The sequence below is a fragment of the Falco cherrug genome, chromosome 14 (assembly GCF_023634085.1).
Source record: "Falco cherrug isolate bFalChe1 chromosome 14, bFalChe1.pri, whole genome shotgun sequence".
Lineage (NCBI taxonomy): Eukaryota > Metazoa > Chordata > Aves > Falconiformes > Falconidae > Falco > Falco cherrug.
This window is the reverse complement of record NC_073710.1, coordinates 483334-507611: the sequence shown is the minus strand read 5'-3', so window position 1 is coordinate 507611 and position 24278 is coordinate 483334. Positions and strand designations below refer to the sequence as shown.

Sequence of the window (24278 nt, the reverse complement as noted above, 5' to 3'; positions counted from 1 at the left end):
TGAGTCATTTTGTTGCCTGTGGCTTCAAAGAGGCCCAGAGCGGAGTGTGGCTTATCTGCGGGCTTGTGTGGCCAGATAGATTATCAAGTGTAGATGGCACAGGTTATGTAGGCCAAATTCGTGGCCATCAGAGCAACCTTCCTCTCTTCCCTCAGCAACAGAGAGCTCAGAGTCATCGCACTGCATGTCAGGCAGCGGCTCCAGCGGCTCCGACAGCGGCTGTGTCTCCAGCATCCCACAAGAAAGCTTCTGTGAAGACATGGGCTCACCCCCCTACGTGCCCCTAGGCTCACAACACAGCTCTGCAGTGGAGGAGAAACCCAGATTTGCAAACAGCCAGTACATTTCTGCAGTAAGTGCAAGTAGCCAAAATGCTCTCTTTGCTTTGCCTGTTCCTGCAACTGTCTCCCCGGTTCAAGCCACTGCCTCTCATGGGGGGACTGAAGATGCTGCTTTTGGGCTAGGGGTCACAGTGGGGAAGTGACAGTTCCTCTTGCAGAGACTTGCCTCCTCCAGGGCAGGTGAGGGCCCCTCATTTGGGGGAGCCTCCCCTACGGTGGCCCAGATCCCTGAGGAGATGCACTGGGAAGGACCTGCAGTGCTGGAGGCTACACCCAGAGGGGATGCTGCACACGCAGGAGCTATAACCTTGTCATGGGCTGGGGTACACACGTAACCTCCTGGGATGGATGGAGCTCTGCTGCAGATGCTGCTAAGCCCCTTTCCTGGGAGGTCTGGGCCTTTTTCGGGGAGCGATGAGCTGGAAGAGCGAGAGCCTGTCGCTCTGAGATGTCAGCGTGTCTCCTCTTACGTTCCCGAGAGTTCTCAGTGACTTCCCACTAGATCGTGTCCTGATGCTGTTGTCCTCTAACCCTGTACTAATGCTGGCTTCTCTCCTCTGCAGAAAGCAGGCCAGGTCACCATAAGTCCCTCGACAATAGTGTGACCCCTCTGCACGTGTATACCGCCTAAGGAAGTGGATTTGTTGTAAGTAGCCCCTGAAGGGGATTTTTCCAGCAGATTTGAGTGCTGGTAAGGTTTGGCAGTAGCTCTGAGACAGGAGAACCTCGCCTTCTGCTTCTCAATGAGCAGTTTTCCACACGCACTCCTGCCTGGTCTCTGAGGCTCTGATTCATCTAGTTAGAGAAGACCAGCTCCCTTAGGGCCGTCGCCAACAGCCAGTCTGAAGCCTCCCTGATTTGAAGAAGCAGAAGCAAACAAAGCAAAATCACCTCCAGGTAGAAGAGGTTTGAGCACAGCCTAGTCATCAGTGTTCAGATGAGCTCCTTTCCTCTGAATGCTGCCCAGCTGTCTAACCACTAATCTGTTTCTTGTGGCTGTTTTCTGAAGTCCTGCTCTTAGTCCCTCTGAACTGCCTTGGGGAATCTATGGCATTCTCCCCAAGCTGGATTTATTCCACAGTTTCCTTTGAATCTCCAAAGGAAACTGCACGTCACCAGGCAGAGCGACCTGCTAGGTGATGGTCGGGATGTCCCAAGGGAGCTGCCTGATGTTGCTCCTGTGCTTCCCGATTTCTAGAGGACGCCTTGTCAGCAAGGAAATCGCTGTGATCTGAGGAGGGGTGAGCCCTGGCAAGCAGGGCTCCCTACGTGCGGGTGGCAGCCCTTGGGAAGTCACGTCACAGCCCACTCCGACCAGCCTGCTTCTGGCTCAGCTTTTTCCTCGCGTCCTTAGGCCTGACCCGCCCTCCCATGGGAGTGGAGGGCTTGGGACGCTGGGGGCTGGGTTAGCACTTGAACGGTTGAGGCGCAGGGTGGTAGATGGCTCGTAGGTTTGGCACTGGGGGGTGTTACAAGTGTGTGGGCCCACGGCTTGTGATCTGCAGGTACAGGAGCTCAGGAACAGCTAAACAGAACCAGCCAAGGTTAAAATGTAAGATCCAGAACCCCTTCTGCGGAGGGCCATGGACGAGACTTTTGAAGTGGCTGCAGAAGCAGCAGGCTTTGCTGGCCCGTGGCTGCTGGGACAGCAGCCTGTAGCCTTTGGGCAAGCCCTGAAGTGCAGAGGCAGACCCCTGCATGGGGGAAGAGCCGGGCTTCTCCTGCGAGGCTCTTCCAGTAAAACGTTCTTTCCCCACCAAAATGCAGCTCTGACAAACGGTGGGTTTTAAACACTTAGCGATACCGCTGCTGGCCAGGACAGAGGGACCTGTGGGATTCTGCCACGCCGTGGGAGGGCAGCCAGTCTAACCCATTGCACGGTGCTGTGTTCCAGGTTTGACTGATTGCCATTTCAAACTCACTGAAGACCCCAGGCCTCTGACCAGCAGAAGGAGACAGTCTTCACCTGTGAAGATTATTTTTTTTTTTTTATACGTAATCAGGCTCTTTCAAACAGCCCAAAACCTGACCTCTGAGAGGGCGAGAAGCCCCAAGAAGGTTTCTGTCAGCTACTACATGTAATAGCTTTGGTGTTGGATGGGACCTTGGGCATTCAGATGTTGTTAGCCCTATATTTATGAGTAGTAAGTAACATAGCAGTTTGGGGGAAAAAATGTATTATTTTTAAAGCTATGAGCTGTACAGATTTTTGTTACAAGTGACTCTGTTACTATTTGTTCTGTAAACTGCACATTTTATAAAGTTTTTGGAAGGGCACGAAGAGAAACTGAGGTATTTAAGAAAAGTAGTGTAATGTTCTGTTTCAGGGTTATATTGACCTGGAGCTCAAGATTTAACGTCCTTCCTTATGTTCTAAATATGTCTATCATAGCGATAATTTATTTTCTTGGCTTAACACTTCTGTTTTAATAAAAACAATTTCATTGTTATAGTGAATTGTTCCTAGAGATGATTCTTGCTGAGCTTTACCTCTGTCTTAACCACCTGTCAGCTCTTCCCCTCTCCCTGTGCGGTTTCTGCACTAACCAGCTGCCAGCTAAACCATCTCAATCCTGACCGCGTCCGCCGGGAGAGCGGGAAGTTTCCCTGGGTGGAGACTTCGGTGCTGCCAACGGGAAAGCTGAGGCAGAGCCAGGAGTTCGGAGCTGCCAGCAGAGGTGTCACTAGAGTGAGGAAGAGGAGCTGGCAGAGGTCAGGAGGTACGAGTTACCAAAGTTCCTGGCTCTTAATTAAGCCACTTGCCCAGTGTAGCCGCTGCCTGGCAGCCAGCCTCTCTCCTGGCTGGGTCAGGTTCCAGTGGCACGGGGTGCAAGTGGCAAGTTCAAACTCCATCATGCCTTGTCCTGGCAGCCAGGCTGTGCCCTGGGGTTACCGGCTGCTTGCTTCGCCTCCGACTCAGCCCCTCTGTGGGTACTTCAGTCCCACCATCGGGGCTGGTTTGAGGAGCTTTGGGTGGTGGCGGCATCTGAGACAGCAGGTTTTGAGCATAGCAGGTTGCTTATAATGCTGAACCTGAAACCCCGTTGTTTGAAGCACCACAACGTGACAGGAGAACAAGCGTTCCCTGTGTTCTGAGGTGGCCTGTTCACAAGTGACATCAAGGCTTACTGTGTGGCTGTGACATCCTCCCCGTACTCTTGGAGGAAGTGAAAATTAGCATTTTTGGAAATTAGTAGTTACTTGCTGCCAATTTACTCCTGGTTTATGAAGTGCTGTAAATCAGGCTCCCCAGGTGTGAGAGAAGTGGTGTCGGGGTTTAGCCTGAGGAAGACAATGGAGGGAGCAGTAATTAATTAAACTGCGGTTTCCCGCTGCGGGGAGGAGCTGCCGGGCCCTTGGCAGTGCTGAAGTCTCTGGTGTTAAACCTGCCAGCCACCCGCATTACCCCCAGCGTATGGACCGTGGTCCTTTGAGTTCGGAAATTCCTGTACTGTAAATAAAACACTTGGTTATTTTTTATAAGCTGGATGTTTTTTAAATCTTGTTCTTTTTTAGACAGCAAAGAACATAGTTTGACACCTTTGTACAAAATTGTGTGGGAAACGGTTGCACAGGGAAGATTTTAGAAGTTGCTGTTTAAAATTGTTGAGTTCACGCAAGATTTTTGGGCTGTCAAGGCAGCGACAGCTCATGTCATGAGAGGGAGAGAATTTAGTAATGCAACAAGAGGAACATGAAACTTACTGAATTTCTCAGTTACAAAGGTTTCTGCATTGCTGGAAAACCCTTTAGTAATGTTTACCTGACACTGTTTTTTTCAGGGTTTGATTGATTTGTCTAATAAAGGTTATTTTCTTTATATGAATCTTGCTGGCATTGTGTCTTGATTTCAGCATGGGAGCCTGGACTGCAGGAGGGGGAAGAGGCATGTGCTGAGGGGAGCATGTGGCCCTGGGGCATCTGAATGCCCTCTTTGGAACACTGGTGGGAGATTGTAATAATGTTTTTCTAATCAGGCTGTTAGGGGGAAATAAACACCACGTGTCACTAACGGAGACATAAGAAATAAGGCAGAAGGCTGCTACCACAATTCCTGACCCAACAAAGTCACTGTTCAAAGTTAAGGCAGAGTAAAAAAAAAGGCTTTTCCCTAACCAGCAGCTGAGGTATGTACCCTCCTCCCTTCACCTGCCGCAAGAAAATAAAAAAGCAGTTCAGAAGGTAGCTAGGTCAAATTTTTATTAACGTTATGTGAACTTACATTTTCATTAACGTTACATGAACTTACATTTCCAAGACAAAATACGAGACCGATCTAGCAAACCCTCTCTGGATCAGCGAGTTGAGGCAGCGGCTGTACTTCCACGCAAATGGCAGGGAAAACTGAAAAAGCACAAGGCGACGGCTGCTCTCAAACCGCCTGTGGATGGCACAACGGCGGCATCACCCTCTCTTTCCGTTTAACAGCCATAGGAAGCTCCTGCCCACTCTTTGTGGGCAGCCTTGTAAGTGAGCAGCAGAATTTTCCATTAAGACTATACATGCCATTAGTCAATTCATGCTGTAAAATGTGCCCCCCCCCCCCCCCCCACCGCAACTTAAATCTGCCTGCAAACCGAGCTGGCAACAGGGAGCTAGTTTAAGCAGAAAGCCAACAGCATTTGGAAGAGAAAAGGCTCAGCCACGTAGATCGCCTGGTGGCAAGCGCTACTTACTTCCACCCACTGAAGGAGCTCTTTGGGAATGTTTCTGTCCTTTTTAAAATTCTCTGTGTTCAGTAAATCGGTAACAAACTCCCCAGGTGTGATCTGCCGTGTCTAAACAGAACACAACAGTGAGTTGTGAACAACGAGAGCAATGGTAGCGAGTGGGTGCGCTGGTAAGGTCTAGCTCACAATTAGCTGTTGGAGGGAGATGTTCCCTGTCCGGCCTTGGTCAGGTTAATTATTACTGAGATGAAAAAGAATTGGTGTGAGGTAGCAGGGCTGGAGTCAGTCACACACACACACACACGCAGAGGAAAAAGCAGGGGTGAGCGTCTCCCAAGTCCTCACCCCATTCTGCCCCTCTCCCAGAAAAATGCTTCTGGCTGGATCTCTCCCAGCAGGATGGCTGGGGAGGGGGTGCAGGTGAGATCTGTTACCTCCAACACAAATTAAAAAGCAACCCGAAGTTCCTGGCCCCTCGAGGACAGGCCTATATTTCTGCCACGGCCAGCCAGCACAGCCCAGGGCGGCACGGACAGCAGGCGGCTACTGCTGTGCAGGGGGCACGACGCTTCGTTCCTGAATTGCTGCGGGAGCAACGGGAGGCCAAACCTCACCGCCACACTGAGGGTGCCGTAGTGTGGGCTGCCCAGGGTTGACTCGCCACACCTTTGCTGCAGGGGCTACCCTTGGCTTTCAAAAAAGGGACCTGGAAAGGGACTCGTGGCACACTGCCCTGCCCCAGTGCCACGCTGGGGGCAGCCCCGTGCCCCCCCTCCTGGCCTGCGGCCACCCCTCAGCCCCCACAGCAGCCAGGCCGCTGGTGCCCAGCCAGAAGAGCTGAGTTTCCAGCCGCTGCCACCCCCACTGGGAGCCCGGGGAAGCTGAGCGGCCACGGCTCACCCGGGCTGCGAGCAGCTCGCACCTACCCACAGCCTGTTCACAAGGCTCCCGATTTTGGCTGTGATTGCTTTGGGATCCCTCTGCCTTACTGAGTCCAGGATGACATCGGTCAGGAAGAAGTGGCACTGCCTGGCGTAAAACATCTCTTCATGGGAGAGAGCAAAGGTCAGAAAGACGGTATCTGCGGGGAACCGTTGAAATAACACAAGCACATTAGGAAAGAGAAAAGGCTGTGGGTCAGCGTTCACCATTACATGCGAGCAGCGGTTTGGCTGCGATAACTTCACTACTCAGCGCTGGCAACAAACCATGGCAGAGGGAATGGTTTTCACACCAAACACTCTGCGGCGGGCTCTGAGTGCAGTCTGCCATCCCTTACCTCTGCACAGCGCTGGGGCACTGGGAGTAGCCAGCCGGCTGCCACCCGGCAGGGTGCTGTAAACAACACTCTCCTCATCGCTGCTGCAAAAGCCGTCGCTGCCTAAGACCGGAGGATGGTCAACTCTGAGAATCAGCCCTACATTTCTGTGGCCTGCCAGAACAACGCTGGTTTGCTGGCTGTCCCTTGTTCCTGTGAACGAATACGGTTTGAATTACACAGCAAAGCCTGGATCAGCAGCTACAGGCCAAACATGTTTGCCCATTTCTAAGTGGGCATGCAATATTGTCACCTTCTCGTCAGAGCTATGCCTCACTCTGTCTTTATTCTGTCATGTTTTGCCAGGAAAGATGAAACACCACTAGATAGTAAATTATTACCTTCACACCAAATAATCTGCAAACTTAGGTATAACATCACAGGTCTTCTCTACTCCCCTCTTCCACATGGAAAATTCAGACAGAGTAACCGTTACATACAGCTTAATGGAACCCAAGCATAATTCAGCCCAGGATTCTTTCATGGGCTATGAAAGAGGGGTTTTTTCCCATGAAAATAATAATTCTGCTTGCACTGATATAGTAACAAACCCATTCACAATCATTAATAATACATTTTGCTCTGCCAACAGTTCTGTGAAAACCCACCCCATTACCCCGGGCAGAAGCGGTGCCAGGTAAATCACATCCTCCTTGGGGTGTCGGAATGGGTCTCGGACTGAGACTTTCCACTTAGGTTTCTTGAATTTGCATTTAGTATCTTGGCTAATCAGGCAAATCTTTTTACCTCTTACATGTGCCCGTGGAAACTTCTGGGTTTAACATAAAAATCTTTCAGTCTATATGTTAAATTAAGGATACCTATATCCAAGTGGACAATTTAAGCACACCCAACCACAGCAACAAGGAGCCAACTAAAGAACAATTCATTAATGCCAGTGAATCTAAAAGCTGCTCCACCTTTCTGGCTAACACACTTTTAGTATCAAACTCTACATAGACAAGCAATAAAATCCAGCCCTTGCTTAGCAGCCGGCAATCAACTCACTGTCTTTTAGAGGGAGGGGTGTCACTTGCAAGGTGGTGTCTCTTCCTTCACTGGAAACACTTGCTACGAGCAGGAGAACAAGAAAAGGTTGAGCCTGTCACTCTCAAAGTCCTCAGCATGATCAAAGTATCTTAGCTATATAAGGCATTCAGTTAATTACTCCCACCACCTTTGAAAACAACAATCACAAAGCACTGGTTTACCTTCTGCTGGCTCCTTGCCCACATTCCCTGCACCATTTCCTGCTGCGGGGGGAGTTTTTACAGTGCCAAATTGGTACATTCCAGCACTTGGATTAACTTGCAAACTGTGTGTGAACACGTATTGCTCCAGCTGCTCACCTTCGGCCCTGACTTCATATTGGACAGTGGGATTGTTTCCTGGAATTGTAAAGCTGATTTTCCCAGGGAGAGAGGCGACAGGAGCCTTGGCGCCTCTGTGCTTTCCAGGACTGTTGCATCGAGACGCATGCTCTGTGGTACAACCAGCAGACCTTCCTATGTGCTGAAAATCACACCTCCTGGAGCTCACCGCCTCCCATTCCTTTGCCAATGAAAGTGATTTCTGGATGTGACTTGCTGAGGCTTTACTTTCTACTTTCTTTGTTAAACTTCTTCTTATTCCTCTCTCCCTTGGAGGGCTTGCCAAATGTTTGTAATAGCTGGAGTTTACCAGGCTGCCCGAGGATGCGTTGTATTCTCCAAGCCTATTCCTCCTTTTTGTCTCTCTCACCCCTGAAAACATTCTGGAATGCTTTGCCTTCTTCCCACTGGTATCTTGCTTTCCCTTCAGATCTTTTATCTTACTCCATGTCTTCATATGGCATTTACTGAAATCCTCAGCTGTACATGAGTACCCCTAAAAAACCAGTGAAATATTGTTATTTCTAATTGACATGAAACAAAGTGTATGTTTTGCCCTTCCTAATATAATATACATACAAAATAATATATTAACTGATATATTTTACTCATTCTAACACAGGCATTTAAGGACTGAGCTCTTAATCCAGGAAAATGCATTCTCACTTCCCTGGGGGATACAGTGCCTTAAGGCTCTGCATACCCAGCCGTGATAATTCAACGCCGACATTACACTGTCCTCAATGGCCTCAGCTCCTATCACTGAATTTTGCAGAATCTGAAGACAGACGTTGGAGCGGCCAAGGCACACAAGCAGCGCCCCAGCATCCTTGCTACCGCTACAGCTAAGATCATTTTGATTATCTGAACTGACAGCATCACGTTCTGTACAAGAAAACTGGTGTGGCAAACTAAAGCAAGCTGTGCGACCACTCTGCCATGGGAACACCAGCATTAAGCTACAGGGGACAGCAGCTCGGTACCAACATGTAAATGCAGCGGAGGCAGCGCTTACCTGTCACCCTTCTCTAGCAGACTGAAGACACCTTTCAGCTGCAGGTGTCCAACTAAGGACTAAAAGTATTCAAAGACTTGAGCAGGAAGTTCTTTTCCCCCTTCCACTGACTTCAAAGACTAGACAGTTCCTGCTGTCTTGCCCAAGTGCACTGCGTAAGCTTGCTGCTCCTGTCTTTACTACCTATAAACGAGGAGATCTGGCTTCTAGGTCCTCCTTGTCCAGAGGGGTCAGACCCCGTGTCTCCTGTGCCCCAACAAAGTGCCCAAGCCACAGGCTTGCCACCCGCCTTGGTGACAGAGATGCCCTAAGTAACCAGGAGTGTGAATGACAAGACCAAAAGAAGAGTTTCGAAGAGTGTGCAGGCTGTAACACTCAGACCGAGCTAACACAGGCTGGAGGATCCTGACCTTGTGCTTTGAACTGTATAATTTACAGCACAGCTTGGCTTTTTAAAATGAAGATGGTCTTTTTTAATAGAGAAATTTCCAACACTCGCATTGTAGCTGATTTTGGAGAGAAAAAAAGCGAAATGGTACTGTAGAATTAAAATTTGTCATTTTTCTAATTCAGACTGCTTTTAGAAGTGCATTGTGGCAACATATTCTGAAAACCAAACCTTACTTCTTTTGGGTCTTTGCTGAACTCCTGCTCTTCATTGTGTGATGCATTGTTTTGGATCCATAATCTAGAAAATGAATATTTACAGTTATTATAGAATTCTTTCCAGGGGCAACACCACGTCAACCTGTAAAAGGAGCTGTCAGGACTTCCAGTCACCACTGGACCCGTGTCTATCACACTCTAATATTATGAGTTACTTTTAAACCACTGGGGGGTGGAAGGCGTTCGCAATCAGCCCCAGCACACAACACGAGGGCAACAAAGGACCAGCAGTTTTGTATTGCCCACCTGCGGTAATGATTTCTGAAATGTGATGCTGCAGACACGCAAGAGAGAAAAATGATCCCTTGTCTCTGTTCCAGCATCCGCAGACCCTTGGCCAATGGATTTACATAAGCCTTGCTGATCAGCCCAAGCCAAGGCCACTTGACATCATATCTGGAGGGGGGGGGAGGGGCAGTTTTATTATGAAGACGTTCTAGACACTTTGGGGAGCTGGCTAGGCAGACCCAGGTCAACCATCTCTATTCATGGTTTCAAAATTGAATTCTGAGTCTGCTTAAGAAATTCAGCTCCTGACAGTGACTGCCTGAGCTGCGCAGCAGTTTCCGAAGGGGTGACATCACTCTGGGAGCGCTGAGTAACTGCTGCTCTCTGTCTCCTATAGACGGAGATTTGCTAAGACAGCCCACAGAGCTGGCCCATGATCTAGCAAAGAACTCCAGGGACAAATGCCTAACTGTTCTGTGTTAGAGGCCTTTGGTGTATGTGACAGAGACACTGACACCTTCCCTGATGGGAAAGCTCCAAAGAGCGGTGGAGGAGTGTATCTTAGGGTAGCGTTAATCCTTAGCTAAAACCTTCTAGGGAATGTAAAATGTTATCATTCCCATGTAGGGTGCTTCAGAGTCCCTCTGACATCCTCCTTTTGCTCTACAGGTATAGGAACATGACGTTAGGCTCCTACACTGGGATGGGGAAGTGGGGAAATGACATTTAGGATTTCTTCTTCTTAGACATCTACAGTAAAATCTAGGAAATGCTGTCACTACTAGTGGGATACTGGTAGCTACCACTAGTCTGTCCAACTACTTGTGGCAGTACCTGGTGCTAACAGCCCATGGCACTGGTATTTCAGAACATGCTGCAGCAACTTATGGTCTTCTGGGAAGATTTTGATGGATATATTTTTACTTTTAAACGCCTAAATGGCCTGTTAGCAGCCAAAGTAAGAATCCATTCACTTCTAGAGCTCTCCTACAGAATCACAGCACAGTTGGGGCTGGAAGGGACGCCTGGAGCTCCCCCAGCCCAGCCCCTGCTGAAGCAGCTCTCCCAGAATGGGCTGCACAGAGCTGCATCCAGGTGGGCTTGCATGTCTCTCCAGAGAAGGAGACCCCACAGCCTCCCTGGGCAGAAAATACTTGAAAAGATATTGAAGAGAGGGTCCATGCTAGGTCATCTTCTAAAGTACTCTGCAGTCAGGGGTTCTGCGGACTTTCCAAAAGGCCTACATTCTAAAATTTTCTCCATCCCTCTCATTCTAACATTTTCTCCTTCCCTCTAACAAGTACAGCAGAAAAGAAAACACTAGGGTTTGCAGATTCACAGATTTTATAGGACCAGAAGACCACTGCGATTATGAAGCCTGGTCTCCAGTAACACTAAATGCTAATTATTGGTTTAATAGAAAAACATCTTTTAGAAAAGCATCCAATCTTACTTTTACATTTGTCAGCAATAGAAAAATAAGTATCTGAGAAAATGTTCAATGATGAATTTGTATACAAAATGTTACAGCTTCTTTTCAACATTAATTCATCAAGATTTAAATTCCATCTGGTCTCAATCCTTTTCTGTGATGCTGCATCAAAGATACACCATTCTACGCTCTGCAGCACTGGTGAATCCTCCAGTGGGTCTGCAGAAACCGGCTGGGGCTTGGCAAAGCCAAGGCTGAGCCAAAGCTAAGAAATCTGAATGTCTCTGCTCAGTATGGTGTCTCCAGACTGGTTTTCAGCACACATTGCAGTATTCTCAACATCTGGGCTTTGGGGGAATATCTCAGTGCCTTTTTCCTTGGTTACCAGAGAGGCAACTGATCCTTGGCTCTGTTACTGTTCCAGCACCCAAATAACTGATGGGAAAAAATAGGGCCCAAAAGACAGTGGAATTGCCCACCCTCCAGCAGCTGTGCTTCAGAAGGAAAGGAGAAAATTGCATGCCTTTCAAAGGACAAGCACTGCTAGGGCAGATGAAAGGATGTTATATGACAGAAAAAGAAAAAGAAAGAAGAGAATTTTTACCTACCTGTATGCATCAGAGTGGTAAAGTGCCTCTAGAAGAGAAGGGATCTGGTACTCCTCTGCTTCTTGACAAAAGAGAGGCCATTCTCTGCAGGTTGTAAATAAACTGAACTGTAAAATCACTGAAAAATGATCCTACCAGATTATCTTTTCTAAACATCTATTGATATTGGAAGCTCAGGCAGTCACTACACAAAATGAAAGATGCATCACACAAATGATTTTTCCTATAACAGACAAATAGCTTATCATTTTAAATACTGAAAAGTATCCAAACTAATTTGTTGTTGTTGTTTTTTCATATCTGGCATCCAAACAACGAGAAAAAAATATCTGGTTTTATTGACATTAATAGAAATCTTACCATTGACTACCATTGACTTCCACAGAGTCTGAATTTTACATCAGGAATCCTGAATTAGATGACACATTTTTTGACAGGTGCAACCAAAATAAATGACCTTCTAAACCAGAGGGGTTTAGCAGCACCTTGGAATCTTGGCAAGCCTTGCTCTTTTCGATGCTTTTTCCAGCTATTGCCCTTCTATTAATTAAGTGAAAATGTCTGTCCTTTTTTTCTTTTTTTTTTTTTAATTGACCATGGGTATTGATGATAAAACCCTGAGAAGCAGGAACCCTACTCTGCTCTGTGCCACTCATGACATTTTTCTCATGTGCAAAATTTATCATGGCATTTTTCAAAGGGAACCCCATAAAGGGAGCTCATGGGTTTGATGGGCTACTGGGAAATCCACCCTTCCCAGAACTGTTCTTAGCCCTAGAACACGATTAACTCTGCTGATAAGCTGTTAGCATTGTGCCTGGCCCTGCCCAATTTACACTCTCTCCAGTAACTCCCAGGCACGGTTTGGCTGTTCAGCTGTTCCCGGGACCACTTGCAGCGGACAGGAGGAACAAAGCCACCTTCTCCGGGGGGGTTAAAGCAGATCACCAGCAGGCACCAGCTGGCCTCAGTGACCAGAAACATTCCCAGACATACTCAGTTTGCTCGTATAGATGTAACGCTGGTGCCTGACACCTGGCTTCCGATACCTTTGATGACAGGCACGAAAGCAACCAGTGGTTTCAGGATCGAAGAAGCCACTGGTCTAATGTCGCTGTTGACTTTGGGGAAAAGATTGCAAACACGTGCTCCTCCTGGAAACAGCTACAGGTGCTAAACGTGCCCACATCGGCTGGTGATCTGCAGTGGATATCCTGCCTACTAGAAACGAACCAACAAACAAGGGCTTCAGGAACTGAAGAGACCAAAAGATCTGACGCCAGCAGACCTTCCTTGCTGAATGCAAAGAATTCTAACATGTCGCGATGGCAGAAGCAGGGAAACTGCTACAAGAAGCCACAGCACCAAAACATCGATTCTGAGCAGTCTCGGGGGCAAGTGAAGCACATTGAAGGACTGTCCTTAGGAGACTGGTGTTTTAAGCCACCTCAACTGATGATGACTGATAAAATTTAGAGACCTAATACAGCAATGTGTGTATGGAAGGAAAATGCCTTATCTTTAAGCATCCCGTGTTCCTCCATTCTTAGGCCATTTGGAAGACATTTTTCAGCATTGGAGCAGAGGTACCAGCAGAGGGGGCAGATCGAGTATTTTTCAGCTGGACTAAGCAGATTTAGCTGTCTCTGCCATAAAAACCCCACAAAAATCTCAAAAGGGATGCAATGATCTCATTGATAAAAAAATTTTCCTGGTTGCTAAAGGTGCACTCACAGTGCGCCAATCTGTGATATACCCTGCAGTACCAAGTGGCTGGCATATTGATCCTTAAAATGAGGGCATACCTACTGAAACAAAACAGTATCTATTAATCTCTAGATACCAATAATTTATGTTTAGATAGAATAGTTCACTTCAGGACTAAAAGGAAAAGTCTTAATTCTTTTAGGTAATATTCCTGTGAAAATCAGAAGAGAAATCCCAATGCTTGCTTCCCCCACAGCCATCTAATAAAATAAAAAAAACGGACATGAATGCACTCTGCTTACTTAAATTCAGCTGGCAAAAATAACTTCCCAAGTCTTAGAAAGTTGAGAACATGCCGAAACATTTGCCCATCTCCGTGGATGAGAAGAGTTTGACCATATGTGATCCAACAGACTTTCTTGTCATTTGACAGCAGCTCTGGGTACTACAGAAATAAAAATATATTAAGACCATGTTTCTGGTGTTACAGAGGGAGAGAAATTCAAACAGGATGTTTCCTTTCTTGGTGAAAGAATTAAACCCGTTCCATCAAGTCTACTTGTATTATTAGCCAAACTAAGAAAGTGCTTCCTTGGGAAGCCCATGACTTATCTCCCTCGGGTGCTTGAACATACTTCCTTTAGTATAAAGTGCCCAGTCTACATGTGAGGTTCTGATAATTCCAAGTTTTCAGGTCAAAACCATTCTAATAATTCTTATTACTAGAAATATAGATTCTAGTCTGCCGAATTACAAATTCTGTCTAGGGGGGTTCATACGAAGGCAATGCAAGGACAATTAATTACCCATACCTTCAATAAAGTCCGTAAATAAGTTTCATACCAGTTACTCCCTACATAAACTCTCACGATCTGATGCAGTGAGCATACGGATACTTCTGCTGACCAGCCTGCGTCTAGAGATGGAGTAACAAATGGAAAGGCAGCAACTAAAATAATGACAAGTAGAAATTATAAGTAGTAATTGTTTTGTTATAGATAACGAATTAATGTGACATGGGATTTTACATTGAAATATTGCAAATAATAATTCTTGGAAATAGTGAAGTAATAGAGTGCACTTGCCGCACAGAGGTGGAACCCTGCCCTTTACCTGGTGCTCGTAGCCAACCGCAAGCAAAAGGCAGGTCAGGACGTAACGTCACAGCACAGCAGGCAACGTGGTCCACCCGTGCTGCAGCCAAACCACCTCTCCTCAGCGGATTTAAAAATAATTATAGCAAGAAGGCTACATGCATTAGCATAGCCATGCTTGCTCTACTAAGCAGGCACATTTATGTCACCTAAGGTAGGCGAGTCAAAGTATACTGTAACATTGCCACCAAAAGAAATAATTTATTTCCAAACTACTAGAAATAAGGGGGAAATCTGAAAGGTCTTTGCAAGCGAAGATGCAGCTTGTCTGCAAGTATAAAGCTGGTGGAATTCCAGGGCAACCCGGATTAGAGCTCCTGCACCGTTTTCCATCCTCTCAAGGAGCCCCACGTTGTTACTTGCTTTGAAGGTGACAGTATCAGGGCAGGTGCAAGCCTCAGATTGCTGTTCCTTACAGTGAGCGGGTGTAACATAACAGCTTTGGATATATTTTAGTCTGGGTTCAGCCCACATCTTTCTTACTTCAGTGTGGCAACAAATAGCAATCTGGGAAAGTTTCTGTTGACATCTTTAATAGTATAATTCAGATTACTGCTTATAGTCAGTAAGTTCTGGGACATTGTTCTAGGAAATGCAAAACACGTTTGCATTCAAAAAAATTGTTAAGAAAACCCCCAAGCCCAAAAAACAACTAACTCTGGAAAGGGCTTCAGATTGGAGAACTGTGTTTCTTACAATAGCCTTTACAGAAGGTAGGGGCAAGTCACACGTAATGTTACTTATAGGGCTATGGCTAATGATACGAATAGATTCTATCTCGAAACACTGATTCAACTATTATGCTTGTCTGATGTAGCTACTACAACGGGACTATCCACCTTCTATAAAATGTACGATTAAGGCATCATTTACTGCTGAGACATATGAGTCACAGAGTTACTTTTTCTAGCATGTATTATCCGACAGGCTACGCGATAATGGCACAGAACTCATTAACTGTTTCAACTTAAGTTCAAACCCTCTTTCTCGAGGGTCATAACTCCAGCTCAGAATTGATAGGATTCACTCCTTTCTGCATGCATGCTTTTTGCGTGGGGCAGGGAAGAACACTTCACCTTATTCAGGTGAAATATGCTGATGGCTTAAAATGGGAAGGATAATCGTCCCATACAGAAAGACTCAGAGGACCTTGAGGGTGGAGTAAACTGGAAGTAAGGTCACTACCACAAAATAAGAAGTCAGGTTTGCAAGCAACAGAAAATACAGTTAGGATCCTACAAGCTGAAGCCTGAGCCAGGACGCTTGTGCCTGGATGGGGCAGAGGGATGTCTGCATTCATTGATCCCAAAGCGCGTGCCACCAGTGGAACAAGGAACTGCAAATGAGACTGTGGGATGCACTGAGGGAGCCGACTCCAGCAGGATTGGTAGTAGCATAGTCTAAAATACTGGGGAGTATTCAACTGGATTACCTTGTGCAGAGTGTGATTAAATTTATCTTTCCTGGAGCACACAGCATACCAGAAAAGGCGGAGAGAAGCAGTTGTGTTCAGCCTTATTAAGAGCAGGTCAAAGGAAGATCTTACTGTCTGCAGCAAACGGAGGGTGTAGGGGAGACAAATCCTTGGAGGTACAAAGCACTAGGCCAAGAGGCAATGGAAAAAAAATTGGGAACATAGGAAATGACACATACAACTTTATTTAGCACAGGAGTACCCAAACATTGGAAGAGCAGTCCAGAAAGGCTGCAGGTTCTCCACCCTTGCAGATACTCAAAGCTTTTCTTGGCAAGGTCCTAAGCAACCTGACCTACTTGATCCTGGTCAGAGCAGAGAGTTGGACGAAATGACCTCCAGAGATGTCTTCTGACCTACATACTATGAATATGGGGAAACTGGGATAGGTAAAAAGAAAAATCACAATGTTAACCAGGGAATCGTATCAGCTCTTGTTAAGAAGCCACAATAAAAGCTGAGAGAAAAATGTCATGATTTTTTTCTATAAACGCATTAGAGGAAAAGAAGGGATAAACCAAAGCAGAAACAGCATTTAAGGTAGAGATCACTTTTAGCAAGAGTGAAATGTGGCTGTGAAGGATTTAGGCTGGAAGTTAGAAGTACATTCCGTAGTTTAATAGCAAGAGTTATAAGAACAGCCCCACATTAGAAAAATGGGAGCAAAAGAAACCTCATTTTTAAGGTAGAACATGTTCTGATGAAAGTAACTTGGATTATCTAAGCTTGAAGGAACTGGATTCCGCTAATTAGTTCAGTGATGAATAAGAGTGGCAAATTTACCAAGTAGTTACCCAAAAATATGAATAGTACTACCTAAATCGAGTGAAGACTTGCTCTGTATTTCATCTAGAACCTAACATTATTGCTCTAGTGTTCACTGGTCGGCCACAGCCGACCAATAGTCAGTGAGACCTTCAGCTCTTTTTTGTAACAACCCCTCAGAACTTGGTGTGGATCATTGACAGATTAACTGTATTCAGGCAACACTGCTCATTCTACTTTAAAATGAAGGAGCTCTTGAGAAATCTTGACTTACTATAATCTGTGCTCTCTGCTGGTGCCTGTTGTTTCAGATAGCATCTTAAAGCATCTTTCATTGGCTTGTACATGGCGTCCCTTTGGTCCAGATAAGTACAGAGCTCTTTGATTTCAGAAATATTCTTGGTGAGAGGAAGCCGGCAAGTTCCCAGCCAGTTCCTATCCAAAAGGAGAGGGAATCACTAAACCTTTTATCATTGCTTTATATTTTTACTGCTGATTTTTAATGAGCACAAGTCAGGAAATACGAATTCTCCTAAAAAAGATTTTTGCACCTGCTGAGCTTTACCTGTAACTTTCCACATCGTTTTTGTATGGAGAACTATGCAGCACAGACAAATAAAGCTGTTGCAATGGAGCCATCAAGTCATGGTCTGCAATAGTTTGGAACAAAACATTTAATGTGGTATTGCTCCTACACTGCATCCTTCACCAGTGCCAGCAGCAAGCACAGACAAGCTGTGGGGCCCAGAGGTGAGCTGACTGCAGGTTTGGGCTTCCAGTTGTGTTTCTGTCACCCTTTACAGACTGGGTGTTATCTGTTTGTGCTAAATTGAAAAACAGTTAAAAGCGCAGGAAGCTTCTCAGTGTGTGGTTGATGGCGATATGCATGGCTGAGCATCTAACTGTGCAGCGGGCTTGAATCGCAACCGATCCACTGTGACTTCCTTTGGTTTTCTTTATTCAGATCACAACAAGCAGGGCAAAGAAAATGGCACACCATTTTTAATAGAGAATATTAAAATGTGGGTTTTGATGGCTAGCTTTATGACTCATCTAGTAAGTGTCTGCATTTAAAAATAAAATATCCCTTGGTCACAGCAAAGATGCCTCACCTCTACATTTACATTTTCACTGATTTCAGGATAGAGGTGCTAATGATGCACTCAGGACCCATTTTCCTACACAATAGGGATTTTATTAAACTGGTACACCAGTATGGTAAGCCTGAGCAGTAATGCTACCATATGGAGAAACACCTCAAAGGATCAAGTTAAAACACAGTATTCGGAAATCTACATTATTTCTTGGACCAGAGATGTCAGCGTGACTTTTCTGTCTTCAAAAAGCCTGTACCCATGGGCATTTAGATGCTTTTGAAAATACAAAAAGTCTAAAATTAATGATAAATCTTAAGTTTCAAGAGCATGTGACCATTAAAAACCTCACATGAATTACTTCAGCATTTTAGGCTTACCAGCCTACAATAGAATAGAAGAATGCCAGCTCCTGTAATTATAGATACCTGCAAGTTTAGCTGAAAATGAATACTACAGATACTGAAGGGTAGGCTGCTGAGAACAGGGCTCCTTTTCGACTCCAAACCTGCCAGATAGTTCCTTGAAAGGTTTTATTGCTGTTGCCCGGTATGAAGGCAGGGTGGGTACCTGATGTGCTGGAAGAGGATGCCGTTGCCAGAGAGGTGCAGGTGGCTCCTGCCCAGGTCGCTGCCCACGCAGAGTTGTCCCAGAATCGAATCCGGATAGTTAACCAGCAGCCCCAGTGCCATGGCATAGAGTGGGGATGGTGACAGGGACACCCCTGCTGCCCCCTGCCAATCCCTGTCCCCCGCCGTGGCAGGGGACAGCGTGGAGCAGCCACCTGCAAGGAAAGGTGGTCAAGACCATGTTCCAGAAGGGCAGCAGTTAATAATCACCACAGTATATTCCACTATTCTCAACATTTATGGAAATAAGTTGATAAGACTATTCACCTCAGTGTTGATCATATTAATATAATTTGTTTCAGACACCCAGTTTCACAAGGTAACATTAAAACCAATGCACATAAGGAAGAAAATACATAGCTATGTATATTTTATTACCTCTGTAGGCCTTCACAGCATCTATAAGCTCAGGAATTCGCAGAATTAAAACTTCTTCCTCCAAGGCATCTATGTTGGAGAAGTCATCAGGTAACAGCATCTTCTCTGAGCGAAGAAAATTAACTTGAAAATAAAAATAAAATATAGGAAGTGTGTACTGACATCTTCTGTGCACCGCTCAGCTCTAGCAGAAACAGGCTGTTGCTCCCTTCGGTGTTACTATTCACGTATGCACATACAACAGCCGATCAATGGACACCAGGGAACGTTTTGTCTTTGAAAACACAATTCTAAAAACAAGGTTTATGCTAGAGAAGACCAGACACAGCATAAACTGTAGGGGAAGTGCAGAATTAAGTTAATTTTACCACAGCATCCTGAGAGGTTCATGTAAGAGGTTTCCTGATTGTTTGGCTGCTTCCCCCCCGCCCCCTTCCCAGCACAGTCCCATCCCACTGTGCATTTAAACATGGTTTTCCCATGTGCTAACATCAGAGGAATGGCAAAGCAGAACTGCACCAATTCCATATCTGTCTCATCTCATCCGAGTTCACAGAGGATGAAATACTGTGTTGATGGAGGACCTATGGGATCCTGCCATACTTTTGGAAAGTACTTGTCTTTTTGTGAGCTGAAAGTGTATTTAATGAATGAAACATGGATTTCTTACTATTGAAAATATACAAGACTGATTAAGTATTTAGAATCACCACGTAAAGCTTTCTCTACCTTAATTCCTGATTCTTGACTGATAAACAAGGTGGTAGAACTGGCAGAGAGCAAACCCAAACCAAGCCAAACCAAAAGATTAAAAGATTCTGATCTTTAACGATGTATTATTGAAGACAAGCAGAAACAGTTTAATACAAAAAAGTGATTTAGACATTTGCTGAATAATTAAAAAAAAAAAGAAAGCAGTTACCTATGAAGCGGAACTCACTGCAATTGCACTTGATCAGGGCTGCATTCTCAAGCAGCCATAACAAATTGTCATCATTAACTAGTACAGGATATTTTGCCACCAAATCTAGTGGCAAAAAGCAGTAATGCACTTTGTCTTCTGTATCTAATAAAGGTGTATCCACTAGCCCTAGGGGAGCTCTTTCATGTAACCCTAGGGGAAGAAAATCAGAGAAAAATCAAGACATAAGAAAAATGGAACTCAGATATACAGTCTGGAGACCTGACTAGTACAGCAAAGCCAATAAAAGCACACAAATCTTGTGCAACTTTTATTGTTCACTAAAGGATGAAGTCTTACAGCCCAGCACAAATGAATAAACATTTTCATGGGGTTTCCTCTTTTTTTAAAAAATAAAGAAGGCTAATGAAAAAAATACCGCGCAAAATAAACTTTGCAGGAGTAAAACGTTCCTGGCTTGCAACAACTGACAACAGCCTGTGGGCATTCCTAAGGAAGCAAAAGGATTTACCAGTTTGGGACACCCACCTGTGAATGCGGGACTGCTAGCAGGAATCTCTGACAGCATGCCAGTACGTTCCTCTGTTCTCCAGTAATTCAGAGATGGTTTTTCAGCTACTGGTGTATCTGCAGGCTGGACAGGTAAACTATATTTCTCCTCCTTCAAACCATCTAAAACCTAAGATATGTAAAGGTTTTCTATTTATTACTTCAATTCATATAATTAATCCACAAATCAAAAGCAGCCACAGGAAAGAGCCTAATACATCCCGTGCTGTATTTGACATCTACTGAAATACGCTGGGGAATATTGTGTACAGACAAGAACATTTATTAGATCCTGGGGGTTTGGGTACCTCAGTGTAACTGGAGTTAACTTGTGGAGAATGTTTATAAGTTGTAATATAATTAGAGCCATTCATATGCTCAAAAAAGCCAACCCTTTTTCAGAGTTTGGGTTTTAATGGCACTTCTTTGTATTCTAGCTCTGAAATTCAAGACAGCACAGTGGCAGGCATAAAAGCATACCACAACTGAAAGAGCCAAGAACCCAACACAAAGCCTGAAAGACCTTTTGGGCACTTTTTAACAATATCTTTATGATAAGCTATAGGAATTCGATGGTTAGAAAGGGGAATCAATGTTTAGCTCAGCGACTGGAGTAACTAACAGTCTGTAATTTCTAACCTTGTTACTGAATGCTAAATGAATTATTTCGGGCTTGGAACAAATGGTTACATACTGTTGTAGGATATGAAGTACAAAGTAACTTTAGCGCCTCGGTTCCGATTTCTAAAGCACATGTATAAAATACCTTCATGAGTTAATAACGTTATGCTCACAGGGACTTAAAGTGTATTTAGTGGACTGTTCGTGGCCATACCACGACAGGTCTGTGTCAAGCACGGGATCCTGTATGGTTTGTTAATACAATCGACTACTGAGGCTTGGTGGTCTTCCTCTACCAACCTATTTGGAGATACTGCATTTTTAAACACAGTCCTAAAAGACAATCCAGAAATCACTCATGTTAAACCCAAAATGTTCATATTTTGGGTTGAAAATATCAAGCATCACAGCATTTTTGAGACTATTCCACAAAAAAAGAGTATTAGAAACCAAAAGAAACTCAGAGTTCAGATTATACTCAGAGGAAATACAAACATTAATGAGTGGAAATACACATTTCATCCAACCGGGAAGCATGGACTCAACCTGCACGGGCACAATACAAACCCACACTGTAATTGCAATATAAAACACTCGTAGCTAAATCGCAAATGAAGTATTTGTTACAGATATTAATTTAACATTTCTGTTTATGCAGCTACAGAATAGGAGGAGAGGAAGAATCGCCATTTCCCATTTCACATGACGGTAAATTCCGCGGTGTGCCATTAGGAGTTCTTTGTTTTCAGGCAGATTGAACCTTCTCAGGGACGAACAGAAAGGGCAGTCCCACCTTCTTCAGACTGGAGCGTTCATTTTCAACAAGACTAGTCAGTATAATCATCGTCAAGCACAACAATTGGCAGATAAAAGCCTCTGCTTGCTTTAACTTTATTTAAAAGAAAGCGAGTGATGACTGTTGAATGAGCTCTTACAGAAAGGTCAGGCATGAAATCTGTAACATCTTCTGTACTCACCAGCTGAGGCAGATGAGTTGGAAGTGGCAATTATTTGTTTGGATATCTATCGCAAGCATTGATAAAGTTATATGCACAAACCCTTTGACATCCTTCTACAGACAATATTATCTAAGAACGGAAAAAAAAAAGATATAGAAAAGCCACAGAGAACATCCCACTTTACCTGTAATAAAGGTGTCAGCTGCAAAACAAATGCTTGCTCATACAGTAAATTCAATTCAGCACAGCTGAAAAGAGATAACTTTGAAGTCTGCATGTAATATTGAAGGTGCCTAAATACAAAACCATCTCGGTCAATAAATAATCTTGGATTTTCAGACTGATCTTGTAAAGAAGCTTCTTTCCACAACAGAGATTCAGGAAACTGAGCAACTTTACTTCTGGGAATTGAGAAATACCAGCCACCAACATTAAAATCAACTAACTCTTCTTCTGCAGATTCCATAACGCTTTCCAGATCCTTCAAACAGAAGAGGAAAACATATCAAGAGGCAAAAATGAACCTGTAAAGTATGAAACGAGGTGATATTTTATTTTAGAACTCCAATGGACTTTGCATTTTATTTGCCGTTCTGTGGTAGCTTGGCAAAAAATAAAGCACGGGGCAATTACCTTCCCGTTCAGTTGTGCATGCACATTCCTCAGTTAGTATGTGTTTATGGCCATGGGTCATGACAAGTCAGCAAACTGCAGGGTTTTGCATAATGTAATACTTACGGCTAAACCTTGGAGCAACCTGGTATACATGCATACCAAGCTTGTAACACAGAACAGCGAATGAAATATGACAAACGTCTTCCTTAAATATTCAAATAAAAGTAATAACATGCAAATAAATAAATGCCACATCACCTCCCACACCACCTGTTGCCCATGGACACACCATTCTGTATAGTTAGTTACTATTTTAAGGTGCAGATATTCATTACTATGTTGGTCATAACCCTCTTAAGACAGAAAAGAAAATAATGGTCCACAGGGAAGGGATGCCTGGTAAGGACATAGGTGGCTGTCAGCTAAGCAGAGAGAAAATTCACCTAAGGTGGGACGAGAACACACATTTCAGGCATGTAGGCAATTTTTTCACGTTGATTGTATCACACTAACATGTGGATTGATCTGTGGCCTACTAAAATGGACAGAAGAGTCAATTCAAGCCTGAAAACAAGAAAAGCTTGCCTGCCTTTGCCACGGCGGCTGGCCTCCGACACCAAGAGACAGAGTTTGTCTTGTCAATGGACAGCACAATTCTCAGCAGAAAAAAACGTGGTGGAAGATGGTACCTGATGTCTGCAATGGTTTTAGGCTATTTCTCATACAAGTGGCTACAGAAAAGGGAGTCGAAAGGAAACCTGAAAAAGGATGGAGGGGGGAAAAGCCACTCAATGCATGCAAGAATTGAACTCGGCTTCTAGAGAGAGCTTGTAGCTTCTAAGAGACACTCACAATCAAAACTAAAGATGGAGAACCTCAGTTATGTTGCCTTCAGAGTACACTTAGATGAGGCTTTTTCATAGGTATTCTCATCACCAACTTCTTCACACTGATACTACCCAGCAATTTCAAAGCAAATTCAAGAGTTGAATACAACACATGAAAAACACCCAACTATTCAAACAAGAAAGATTAAAATTTTTAAAAGAAAAACAACAGGATAGTAAAATCCTGGTATTTCTAAGGCTCATTGCCAATTATAGGGGATGGGGGGAGAGCGGCAGCACCACCAGGCCCCCCTCACTATCACCATCGCTCCAAGGACACTCCCTGCAGACACGGCAGAGGCGGTGGGCACAGCTCGGGCCGCCATTGCAGGGGTGTCAGCGCCGAGGCAGCAGCCCCACACCCAGCAAAGGGCCTCACCCCTCCCCCTCCCCTGCTGCCCCTCGCGTCTGGTGCCGCCCCATCACGTCAGGCCTTGGGCTCAGCCAAGTCACTCACAATAGGAAGAAACAATCCATTCGGGGGGGATTGCTACAGCTTTTTTGTTCCTCCAGTTTTCATGAGGAGGGCGTGGGTTTCCTTGGGGAGAGAGAGCAGCTCCCGCCAGGCAGTGGCCCCCACCTCACCTCAGCAGCAGGCCGGCCCCAACATGGCGGCAGCGTGAGGCAATGGCGGGAAGCCTGGGGGAGGACAGCCAGGCGCCATGGGGGGACAAGGCCAGGGCCCAGGGGGGACAGCCAGGCGCCATGAGGGGACAATGCCAGGGCACAGAGCAGGGGTGGCAGGTGACAGGACCCCATGGCAGGATGATGGGGGCACACGGGCAGGCCAAGTTGCCTGTCCCCACAGAGCCAGGTGTGAAGCTGGAGAGGACGGTGCTCATACAGCCCGAGGATGCATGATTAACAAATTATAAT

The 24278-nt window shown here is 45.2% G+C and overlaps 2 protein-coding genes across 5 annotated transcripts in view; one reads left to right on the top strand and one right to left on the bottom strand.

Moving 5' to 3' along the window:
• The window catches only part of PLEKHG4 (pleckstrin homology and RhoGEF domain containing G4), an 89579-nt gene extending 85412 nt beyond the window's left edge, over window positions 1-4167 (top strand). Inside the window, exons 22-24 of one of the 4 annotated variants that reach the window (XM_055726888.1) lie at window positions 156-352; window positions 905-987; window positions 2236-4167. In XM_055726888.1, the coding sequence (XP_055582863.1) occupies window positions 156-352; window positions 905-946 (239 nt within the window). In that variant the 3' untranslated portion in view covers window positions 947-987; window positions 2236-4167. Of the gene's footprint in view, window positions 1-155 lie in introns of all 4 variants that reach the window. The other 3 variants (XR_008735141.1, XM_055726889.1, XM_055726887.1) reach the window with 3 other exon arrangements.
• A 419-nt stretch (window positions 4168-4586) lies between these two features.
• KCTD19 (potassium channel tetramerization domain containing 19) lies at window positions 4587-22762 on the bottom strand. The gene is made up of 16 exons (XM_055727046.1): window positions 22085-22762; window positions 20300-20450; window positions 19772-19963; window positions 18850-18972; window positions 18413-18626; window positions 17023-17183; window positions 14168-14271; window positions 13658-13800; window positions 11649-11732; window positions 9339-9402; window positions 7541-8195; window positions 7338-7400; window positions 6291-6482; window positions 5938-6092; window positions 5018-5119; window positions 4587-4685 (listed from the first exon to the last, which is right to left on the bottom strand). The coding sequence occupies exons 1-16, from the start codon at window positions 22364-22366 to the stop codon at window positions 4587-4589; spliced, it is 2784 nt and encodes a 927-aa protein (XP_055583021.1). The 5' UTR covers window positions 22367-22762.
• Between the last annotated feature and the right edge of the window lie 1516 nt (window positions 22763-24278).